General features: G+C 38.3%; 1 protein-coding gene across 1 annotated transcript in view; it reads left to right on the top strand.

The window, feature by feature from the left end:
• ITGB3BP (integrin subunit beta 3 binding protein) overlaps positions 1–12,363 on the top strand; it is a gene marked incomplete at its 5' end in the record, with an annotated part of 71,538 nt that overhangs the window by 33,278 nt on the left and 25,897 nt on the right. The window contains one exon of the mRNA XM_079720955.1: positions 1,415–1,484. Within this exon, the coding sequence (XP_079577081.1) occupies positions 1,415–1,484 (70 nt within the window). The remainder of the gene's footprint in view (positions 1–1,414; positions 1,485–12,363) is intronic.

The raw sequence follows: 12,363 nt of genomic DNA, 5'->3' as shown, positions 1-12,363 counted from the left end.
CTTTGGATTTGGCCCTGCCTCTGCATGTATGTTGCCCTCTGGCATCTGTTCTTCGCCCAGAAAGGACAGGGTTAAAGGAGCAGCTGATTCGGGGGCTCTGGCTCACTCAGGCTGTGGGGAGGTAAGGGTACAGAATGTGTGGTGAGCCTGCGGTGGCAGAGGCCAGCATAACGCTGCAACAGCCTGAGGCATGCCGTGTGTTCTCCTGGGGAAGTTGTCCCTGGATCACGGGACCCTGGCTGTGGCAGACTGCACAGGCTCCCCGGGGCATGGGTGTGGATATTGACCTGTGCTTGCACACAGGATTCTTGGTGACTGGAGCAGCAGCGTTAGTGTTTCATGCCTGTCCCTGGTGTCCGGGCTGATAACCGTGGCTTGCACCCGTCTCTGAAGTTCCTTTAGTTGGTGCTCTGAATCTCCTCTCCTCGCGCACCCCAAAACAATGGTCTTTTGACTCTTAGGCAGTTCCAGACTTTTCTTGCACTCCCAGCTAGCTGTGGTGCACTAGTCCCCCTTCAGGCTGTGTTCACACAGCCAACCCCAGTCATCTCCCTGGGATCTGACCTCTGTAGCCGAAGCTGAAGCTCCCAGCCCCCACCTGCCCTGGCGGGTGGGCAGACAAGCCTCTTGGGCTGGTGAGTGCTGGTCGTCATTGATCCTCTGTGCGGGAGTCTCTCTGCTTTGCCCTCTGCACCCCTGTTGCTGTGCTCTCCTCCGTGGCTCCGAAGCTTTACCCACAGCACGCCCCGTCTCCGCTAGTGAAGGGGCTTCCTAGTGTGTGGAAACTTTTCCTCCTTCACTGTTCCCTCCCAGAGGCACAGGTCCTGTCCCTGTTCTTTTGTCTCTGTTTTTTCTTTTTTCTTTTGCCCTACCCAGGTACATAGGGAATTTCTTGCCTTTTGGGAAGCTTGAGGTCTTCTGACAGCGTTCAGTAGGTGTTCTGTAGGGGTTGTTCCACGTGTAGATGTATTTCTGATGTATTTGTGGGGAGGAAGATAATCTCCATGTCTTACTCCTCCACCATCTTGAAGATCCCTTCTCGTTAAAATATTTGATGAAAAACTAATGTATTTTAAACTAATTATATTATCAAAGTGGGTTTATCTAGTTTTTCTTTTTAATATACCAAGCCCCAATGGAAATTTTATTCAAAAGATTATTTCTTCTATATAATGTAATCATGAATAAAAAATTAGGAGACTGGTAAATTAAAAATAATAACTACCTATTGAAAAGTTATCCACAATAGTGAAAAAAATTTCCCATAGCAAATTTCAGGATACTTATTCTTTACCTACTCTTCTTTCATTTGCCTACCCTTTTATTTTCTATTGAAAAGTTGGTGATTTAAATTCTATTTAAAATTTGACAGTTTTTGCCTTAACTTTACGTTCTTTTTATTGCACACATATAGGAAAGAGGAAAAACTGGGATCACCTCAGTATAACCGAAAGAAAGGAATCTACTACACAAGACAATGATGAGTAAGTGTGTTGTTGCTGAAATAATATACTCGTGTGTCTTAAAAGAAAAAGGTCATATTTGTTAAAGTGATGATTTAAGATAAATCATTTCTTTGCAGAAATGAATAGTTTATACCTGAGTAGAAGTATTTTTTCTTAAAGAAGTAAAATACTTTATTTATTATGTGTTTTGCCATGTTCATATGATGGTGATATATGATACCTTTATTTTAATACCCATTTAGCCCAGTTTCCCCAGCCTATGCATAAGAGACTAGCTTAGGGTAAAACTGAGGGAAACACCCTCTTTGGATTTACATGGATGGACAAGTAATACATTGTCTTGGAACATAATTGCTGGTTCAAAAGCTAGGAACACAGTGAAGCCAGCAGAGTAAGGAATCTAGAGGAACCTAGAAGGCTTATCGGCCATCAATTATTTTCATATTGGCCTGTCAAGGGTGCCTTGAATGAAGTCATTATGTGTAAAAAGTTACTGCCTATGTATTCTGGGAAGAATATTTATATCTATCCACTGAGGCTGGAAAAATTGAAATAAGCAGAACAGGGGGTTAAAGTTTTAAAGTACTTCATATGTTCAGCTCATTTACCTTTCCAGCTGTATCTTCTGCGTGCCATACAATATGATGGATGGGTAAAGATGAGGAAAATGAAACATCTACCCATTGGGAGCTTATGGTCTCATTTTGTAAGTTAATATATCTACTCTAACTTAGAAATGGGTTATGGGTTATGTTTCGAAATGTTATTTATTTATTTATTTAAATTGAAGTATAGTTGATTTACAATGTTGTGTTAGATTCAGGTGTACAGCAAAGCAATTCAGTTTTATATTCACATATATATATGTGTGTGTATGTGTGTATATATATATATATATATATATATATATGTTATTACAACCTATAGGTTATTACAAGATATTGAATATAGTTCCCTGTGCTATACAGTAGGCCCTTGTTTATCTATTTTATATTGAGTAATGTGAATCTGTTAATCCCAAACTGCTAATTTATCCCTCCCTTCCCCCCACTTTTCCCTTGGTAACCATAAGTTTGTTTTCTATGTCTGTGAGTCTGTTTCTGTTTTGTAAGCAAGTTCATTTGTATCATGTTTTTTTAGATTCCACATATAAGTGATATCATATGATATTTGTATTTCTCTGTCTGACTTACTTTACTTAGTATCATCTCTAGGTCCTTTCATGTTGCTGCAAATGGCATTATTTCATTCTTTTTATGGCTAAGTAATATCCCATTGTGTATATACACCACACCCTGTTTATCCATTCATCTGTCAGTGGACATTTAGGTTGCTTTGGTGTCTTGGCTATTGTAAATAGCACAGCAATGAACATTGGGGCGCATGTATCCTTTCAAACCATGTTTTTATCTGTATATATGCCCAGGAGTGGGATTGCTAGATCATATGGTAGCTCTATTTCTGGTTTTTTAAGGAACCTCCGTACTGTTCTCCATAGCAGCTGTACCACTTTACATTCCCACCAACAGTGTAGGAGGGTTCCCTTTTCTCCACACCCTATCCAGCATTTATTATTTGTAGACTTTCTGAGGATGGCCATTCTGACCAGTGTGAGGTGATTTCTCATTGTAGTTTTGATGTGCATTTCTCCAGTAATTAGCGATGTTGAGCATCTTTTCATGTGCCTCTTCGTCATCTGTATGTCTTCTTTGGAGAAATGTCTATTTAAGTCTTCTGCCCATTTTTTGATTGGGTTGTTTGTTTTTTTGTTATTGAGCCACATGAGCTCTTTGCAAATTTTGGAGACTAATCCCTTATTGGTCGCATTGTTTGCAAATATTTTCTCCCATTCTGTGGGTTGTCTTTTTGTATTGCTTATGGTTTCCTTTGCTGTGCAAAAGCTTTTAGGTTTAATTAGGTCCCATTTGTTTAATTTAGTTTTTATTACCATTACGCTAGGAGTCAGCTCGAAAAAGATATTGCTGCAATTTATGTCAAAGAGTGTTCTGCCTGTGTTTTCCCCTGTGAGTTTTATAGTATCCAGTCTTACATTTAGATCTTTAATACATTTTAGTTTTGTATATGGTGTTAGAGAATGTCCTAATTTCATCATCTTACATGTAGTTGTTTGGTTTTCTCATCACCACTCATTGAAGAGACTGTCTTTTCTCCATTGTATATTCTTGCCTCCTTTGAACAAGTAGATTAATTGATCATAAGTGCGTGGGTTTATTTCTGGTCTCTCCTGTTCCATTGATCTATGTGTCTGTTTTTGTGCCAGTACTATACTGTTTTGATGACTGTAGCTTTGCAGTATAGCCTGAAGTCAGGGAGCCTGATTCCTCCAGCTCCATTCTTTCTCAGGATTGTTTTGGCTCTTCAGGGTCTTTTGTGTTTCCATACAAATTTTTAAATTACTTGTTCTAGTTCTGTGAAAAATGCTATTGGTAATTTGATAGGGTTTGCTCTGAATCTGTAGATTTCCTTGGGTAGTATGGTCATTTTAGCAATATTGAGTCTTCCAATCCAGGTGTATGGTATGTGTTTCTGTTTGTGTCATCTTCAGTTTCTTTCATCAGGGCCTTATTGTTTTTGGAGTACAGGTCTTTTTCCTCCTTTGATAGGTTTATTCCTAGGTATTTTATTCTGTTGGATATGCTGGTAAATGGGATTGTTTAATTTCTCTTTCATTGTTAGTGTATAGAAATGCAACAGATTTCTGTATATTAATTTTGTATCCTGCAACTTTACCAATTTATTGATGAGCTCTAGTAGTTTTATGGTGGCATCTCTAGGATTTTCTAGGTATAGTATCATGTCATCTGTAAACAGTGACAGTTTTACTTCTTTTACTTCATTTCCAATTTGGATTACTTTTATTTGTTTTTCTTCTCTGATTGCTGTGGCTAAGACTTCCAAAAGTATGTTGAATAAAAGTGGCAAGAGAGGGCATCCTTGTCTTGTTCCTGATCTTAGAGGAAATGCTTCCAGCTTTTCACTGTTGAGTATGATATTAGCTGTGGGTTTGTCATATATGGCCTGTATTATGTTGAGGTATATTCCCTCTACACCCACTTTCTGGAGAGTTTTTATCATAAATGGATGTTGAATTTTATCAGAAGCTTTTTCTGCATCTATTGAGATGATCACATGCTTTTTATTATTCATTTGTTAATGTGGTGTTTCATGTTGATTGATTTGCTGATATTGAAAAATCCTTGCATACCTGGGATAAATTCCACTTGATCATGAGGTATGATCCTTTTAATGTATCATTGGATTCGGTTTGCTCATATTTTGTTGAAGATTTTTACATGTGTGTATGGGCATGTAATTTTCTTTTTTTGTGATATGTTTGTCTGGTTTTGGTATCAGAGTTACATTGACTTCATAGAATGAGTTCAGAAGTGTTCCTTCCTCTGCAAGTTTTTTTTTTTTTTTTTTTTTTTTTTTGCGGTACACGGGCCTCTTACTGTTGCGGCCTCTCCCGTTGCGGGAGCACAGCCTCCGGACACGCAGGCTCAGCGGCCATGGCTCACGGGCCCAGCCGCTCCACGGCATGTGGGATCTTCCCGGTCCGGGGCACGAACCCACGTCCCCTGCATCGGCAGGCGGACTCTCAACCACTGCGCCACCAGGGAAGCCCCTCTGCAAGTTTTTGAATGGTTTCAAAGGGTCAGTTTTAACTCTTGTCCAGATGTTTGGTAGAATTTGCCTGTGAAGCCATCTGATCCTGGGCTTTTGTTTTTTGGTAGTTTTTAAATTACTGTTTCAATTTCAGTAGTTGTGATTGGTCTGTTCATATTTTCTATTTCTTTCTGGTTCAATCTTGGGTCTGAGTGTTTTTTAAATCATTTGAGTGAACCTTAGAATGCATTTTCCATACAAATTGTGTTGTTATTTGTGGTTATAACCTCAAGTCAGGGCTACAAGTCTATTTTTTTCATAATGTAGGTGAAGTATAGTATTAAGCAGTAGTAGTCTAGATAAAAAGATATGGAGAGTGCCACTTAGAGTACAGTAGGGACAAAGGGAAGGGTTTTCTCAAAGAGGTCTCCTTCTTTGACAGCTTCATCTATCACCTGTACCCCTTTATCTGTTTGTATAGCTGCTTTCCCTAGCCATACTCCCCCCAGTTCCAAATATTTTCATGTGCCCTATCCCACAGATATTTTTCTTGTTAATTACCATTCCTCCTTCCTGTAACCAAAGTTCCAATTTCCTTGGTGAAACCAATCTCAACTAGATATTAAGTGAGAAGCATTATTTTTTGTTTAACTCATTTAATATATTTTAAAAGAGACAGTAGATGTACATAATAAAAAGTCAGGCTGTACAAAGGGATATATAGAAAGCAAGTGGCAAGTAACAATTTTTGAATCACATATAATCTTGTATTTGAAAGCAATTACCTGTTAAACCAAATTAATCTCTGATACAGTTGTATGAAGTATAACAAATTTAGAAGTAAAAGTAGACAGGCAATGAGAAAATATTTTTGGACAGTAGTGATACCATGTAAGCAAACCAGAGTTAACTGTTGCTTTCCTCTGAATCAGCTCCACTTAAGCTATCCTAAGTTTTCATAGTGTTTTTCCTTTTTTCTTCTTCTGAACCCATCAATCTGCTTACAGCTTGACCTTTTTTTTTAACTTTTTATTTTATATTGGAGTATAGTTGATTAACAATGTTGTGTTAGTACAACAAAGTGATTCAGTTATACATATACATAGTAGCTCCCATAGCAGTGAGCTTTCAAGTAGCAAGGGAGGAGCAAGAACCTTTGTTATGGGTCACTTAGGAGTTTGCCAATATTTATTTAATTTCCCTCAATATTTGTTTCTAAAGATCCCTGTTATTTATGTATATAACTCCATGACTTGGTGTTAGAATTAATGAATTTAAGTACAAGCCAAGATATCTTACAATGTATAAAAATTATGTGTTTCTGATTGTTTTTTTCCACCCATCATAAAATTACTCAGACCTAGTCAATAGAGCTGTTTTATTAGCTTTAGTAATAAGCTCTTTATTTATTCCATTTGTTTAGATTTGTTTTATTATTTTGTAAAACCATTCCAAAGACTTGGATTTTTTAAAACCTGAAATTAAACCGAACATTTTGTATTTTTAGATCAATTTTAAATGATTATAACATTTTATGTTTTGTTTTGGCAATTGTATTAGGTTGTGGTTTTCCAGAGAAGCAGAACCAATAGCAAATATACATACATATAGTAATATAATAATAACAATAAAAATTTATTATTGATGTAATAATTATTAATTAATAATAGATTAATAATGAATTATATATACAATTACCTATATAGATAGATTTATTATGAGGAATTGACTCATGCAATTATGGAGGCTAAGTCCTACCATGTACCATCAGCAAGCTGGAGATCCAGGAAAGCCAGTGGTATAATTTCAGTCCAAGAGTAAAGGCCTGACGACCAGGGAAGCCAATGGTGTAAATCTCAGTTCAAGGGCAGAAGAGCAATATCCCAGCTAAAGCAGGCAGGCAGAGAACCCATCCTCCCTTCCTCTGCTTTTTCTTCTATTCAGACCCTCAGTGGATTGGATGATGCCCACCCACATTGGGGAAGGCAATTTATTGAGCCAGTTTTACTAAGACGGTTGCATAGCAGTGATTTTCTAACCCCATCATTCTTTCTGTTAGCTGGCCTTTTTGAAAGTCATGAGTTCATAGTGATATAGTGTCTTTCCTTGCCTTCCCCCTTTCCATATTTGCACTCCTTTTCAAACAGTAGATCTCTGGCTCCTATTAGCAGCAGTCCATTTGCACACTTGCTTATTCCTACAGTATACACAAAATGGTTTCAAAATTCCTGCACTGCTAAAAACAATCCTGCAAAAGCATTTTTGTTTGCATTCTTTTTTGTCTTTAGTTTGAAGGTATATAGTCAAATTACGGTGTTCAGAACTACTTGGATTAGTTCTCCATATGAAGAATTAGTCAGTCATTTGAAGTAGTTAGGTTAGCTTGTTGATGTTTATATGCAATTTTGATATTTTTTTCTCATCCTCTTTTATTTTTGTTTTTTGACAATGTAAAACAACTGATATGGTTCCAAAAGTCAAAACTTTACAAAAAAGTATACATAGAGATGTGTTACTATTCCCTGCTGCATTCCCTCTGTGTAGTCCCTATAAGTAACCAAATTAATTAGTTTCTGGTTTACCTTTCATATGTTTATTTTTATAAAATTAAGCCGTTTCATTTATTTTATCTCATTTCTCTTCTTATACAAAGATGGCATACAATTTATACTCTTTCATACTTCCCTCTTTCCACTTACAAATATGTCCTGAAATCACTACCTGTTAATCGACTTGGCAAGTTTTTTTTTTTTTTTTTTTTTTTTTTTTTTGTGGTACGCGGGCCTCTCACTGCTGTGGCCTCTCCCGCCGCGGAGCACAGGCTCCGGACGCGCAGGCCCAGCAGCCATGGCTCACGGGCCCAGCCGCTCCGCGGCATATGGGATCCTCCCAGACCGGGGCACGAACCCGTATCCCCTGCATCGGCAGGCGGACTCTCAACCACTGCGCCACCAGGGAGGCCCGACTTGGCAAGTTTTAAATGTAAGAATTCTCCAGCAGGAAAATATAGTTCCATGTTTTAGGTAAATTTTTTTCCCCAGAAAACAAGCAATTAGTGACATGTCAATAAAGCTCAATATATCAATAAAGTTTGTTTATACATTAAACACCTACACATTAATATTTCATGTGAACTTCCATACTCTTTATTCTCTAAAAGGAAAATATATAATTCACTGCCATTGGTTTTTCTTCCTCTTTGCAATTTTTTGCTGCTGCTGGCACTGCTACAAAAAATGCAGTAATGGTGACTGTCCTTCTATAAAGTTTATTTTCATATAATTGTAGGTTTGTCATTTTGAGAAGTAAAACATAGATCATGTGTACCCTTTTCCCACTTTCCTGACATGATAACATCTTCCAAAGCTGCAGTACAATATCAGAACCAGGAAATTGACATTGACACAATGCACCAATCTTTATTCAGTTTTCTAAATTTTACAATACATATTCATTTGTATATGTGTGAATATGTTCTATGCAATTTTATCACATATGTAGGTTCATGTATCCACCACCACAGTCAAGATACAGAATAGTCCTGTCACCACAAGGATCCCTCCTGCTGTATAAAGTGTATTTTCAATCACTGGTTTATTCTCTTATAGGCAGAAGAGTAACTTTTATTTCTATACTAATCCAAATAAGACCTTTTTAAAAGTAATGTTATGCCAGAAATGGGTTTTGTTTTTTGTTTTTTATCTATACAATTTAATTGTGACAAGTAACCACATTTCAGAATTCTTATTTTCTCTTTACTGTATTTTAAGTATTTAATCAAAGAATAAGAATACTGATTTATGGATCATTTTCTGCTTAAATGAGGGTCTCTGGGGGTAAGTTAGTTGAAAATGTTTATCAGAAGCTTAGGATGAAGATATAGTTATGCCTATATTCTGTAGGTGATCAAAGACTAAGAGGGAAACCAGTATTTACTTTTATTTTCAACTGTTTAAAATTCTTGAAAGGAAAGAATGAAAACTTTCCTCCAAACATCAGTAACAAGACAAGCATGCTCACTTTCACCACTGGTATTCAATATTTTACTGAAAATTCTAGCCAGAGCAATTAGATAAGAAAAAGAATGAAAAGGCATCCAACTGGAAAAGAAGAAATAAAACTATCTCTATTTGCAGATGACATGATCCTATAGAGAGAGACTCCCGAAGAATGCACAAGAAACTGCTAGTACTAATAAACAAATTCAGCAAAATTACAGGGTATATGATCAATACACAAAAATCAATGGCAGGGCTTCCCTGGTGGCGCAGTGGTTGAGAGTCCGCCTGCCGATGCAGGGGACACGGGTTCGTGCCCCGGTCCGGGAAGATCCCACATGCCGCGGAGCGGCTGGGCCCGTGAGCCATGGCCGCTGAGACTGCGCGTCCGTAGCCTGTGCTCCGCAACGGGAGAGGCCACAACAGTGAGAGGCCCGCGTACTGGGAAAAAAAAAAAAAAAAAAAAAAAAAAAAAAAAAAAAAAAAAAAAAATCAATGGCGTTTCTATACACCTGCAGTAAACAATTTGAAAAGGAAATGAAGGAGGCAATTCTATTTACAGTAGCATTTAAAAGAATAAAATAGGGCTTCCCTGGTGGCGCAGTGGTTGAGAGTCCACCTGCCGATGCAGGGGACACGGGTTCGTGCTGCGGTCCGGGAAGACCCCACATGCTGCAGAGCGGCTGGGCCCGTGAGCCATGGCCGCTGAGCCTGCGCGTCCGGAGCCTGTGCTCCGCAACGGGAGAGGCCACAACAGTGAGAGGCCCGAGTACCGCAAAAAAAAAAAAAAAAGAATAAAATACCTAGGAATAAATTTAACCAAAGAGGTGAAAGACTTGTACACTGGAAACTGCAAAGTATTGCTGATAGAAATTAAAGAAGACCTAAATAAATGGAAAGACAGCCTGTGTTCATGGGCAGAAGATTTAATTTGTTAAGATGTCAATACCTCTACCCAAAGTGATCTACAGATTCAGTGTAATGCCTATCAAAATTCCACACCATGTACAAAAATTATTCAGTCATAAAAAGCAACGAGGTTCTGATACATGCTACAAACACAATGAACCTTGAAAGCATATGGTAAGTGAAATAAGCCAAATGCAAAAGGACAAACATTATACAATTCCAGTTATATGCCATATCTAGAATAGACAACTTCACAGAGACAGAAAGTAGATCAGAGATTACCAGAGGCTAAGGGTTATTGCTTAATGTTACAGAGTTTCTGTTTGTGGTAATAGAATAGTTTTGAAAATAGATAGTGATGGTTGTACGATGTTGTGAATGTAACTAGTACCACTGAATTGTACACTTTAAAATGGTGAAAATGGAAAATCTTATATATATTTTGCCACAATAAGAAAAAAATTTTTCAATTAAAAACCAGCTACAGAGACTACTTGAATATGCATTTTCTGGCAAGAAAGCAGAGTAGAAGGATGTGAACTCATGCCTTCTTACAAAAACATCAAAATCACAACTAACTGCTGAACAACCATCAGCAAAAAATGCTGGAACCTACCAAAAAAGATACTGTACATCCAAAGACAAAGAATATGCCACAACAAGATGGTAGGAAGGGCACAGTCATGGTAAAATCAAATTCTAAACCTTCCTGGTGGGCGACCCACAAACTGGAAAATAATTATACCACAGAAGTTCTCCCACGGGAGTGGAAGTCCTGAGCCCCACGTCAGGCTTCCCAGCCTGGGGGTCTGGTAACGGGAGGAGAACCTGGCTTTGAAGACCAGTGGGGTTTGATCGCAGGAATTCCACAGGACTGGGGGAAACAGAAATTCCACTCTTGGAGGGCACACACAAGGTCTCATGCACCAGAAGCCAGGGGAAAAAAGCAGTAACCTCATAAGAGACTGGGCCAGACCTACCTACTAGTGTTGGAGTGTCTCCTGCCAAGGCGGGGGGTGGCTGTAGCTCACTGCGGGGACAAAGACACCGGCAGCAGCAGCTCTGGCAAGTACTTATTAGCATGCGCCCTCCTGGAGGTCGCCATTTCCTCCCCAAGACCTAGCCCCACCCAACAGCCCATAGGCTCTAGTGCTGGGACACATCAGGCCAAACAACCAACAGGGCAGGAACGTAGCCCCACCCATCAGCAGTCAGGCTGCTTAAAGTCTTCCTGAGCACGGCGCTGCCCACAAGAGGGCAAGAACCAATAAACCTACTTAAGGAGACAAAAGACATGTAGTCTGAAAGCTATAAGAAGCTGATGAAAGAAATCAAAGGTGACATAAACAGATGGAAATATATACCACGTACTTGGATTGAAAGAATCGATATTGTCAAAATGATTATACTAACCAAGGCAATCTACAGATTCAGTGCAATCCCTATCAAATTACTAAGAGCATTTTTCACAGAACTAGAACAAAAAAATCTTAAAATTTGTATGGAGACACAAAAGACCCTGAATAGCCAAAGCAATCTTGAGAAAGAAAAACAGAGCTGGAGGAATCAGTCTCCCTGACTTCAGACTATACTACAAAGCTATAGTCATCAAAGCAGTATACTACTAGCACAAAACAGAAATATAGGTCAATGGAACAGGATAGAAAGCCCAGAAATAAACCCACACACCTATAGTCAATTAATCTATGACAGAGGAGGCAAAACTATACAATGGAGGAAAGATAGTCTCTTCAATAAATGGTGCTGGGAAAACTGGACAGCAACATATAAAAAAATGAAATTAGGACATTCTCCAACACCATATACAAAAATAAACTCAAAATGGATTAAAGACCTAAATGTAAGACTGGGTACTATAAAACTCCTAGAGGAAAACATAGGCAGAACACTCTTTGATGTAAATCGCAGCAGTATCTTTTTTGAGCTGACTCCTAGCATAATGGAAATAAAAACTAAATTAAACAAATGGGACCTAATTAAACCTAAAAGCTTTTGCACAGCAAAGGAAACCATAAACAATACGAAAAGACAACCCACAGAATGTGAGAAAATATTTGCAAACAATGCGACCAACAAGGGATTAGTCTCCAAAATTTACAAAGAGCTCATGTGGCTCAATCACAAAAAAACAAACAACCCAATTAAAAAATGGGCAGAAGACTTAAATAGACATTTCTTCAAAGAAGACATACAGATGACCAAGAGACACATGAAAAGATGCTCAACATCGCTAATTACTAGAGAAATGCACATCAAAACTACAATGAGAAATCACCTCACACTGGTCAGAATGGCCATCCTCAGAAAGTCTACAAATAATAAATGCTGGATAGGGTGTGGAG

Source organism: Hyperoodon ampullatus (genome assembly GCF_949752795.1).
Source record: "Hyperoodon ampullatus genome assembly, chromosome: 2".
In the NCBI taxonomy this organism is placed as follows: Eukaryota; Metazoa; Chordata; class Mammalia; order Artiodactyla; family Ziphiidae; genus Hyperoodon; species Hyperoodon ampullatus.
Note: the sequence above shows the minus strand (reverse complement) of the source record. Positions and strands in the feature narration are given on the sequence as shown.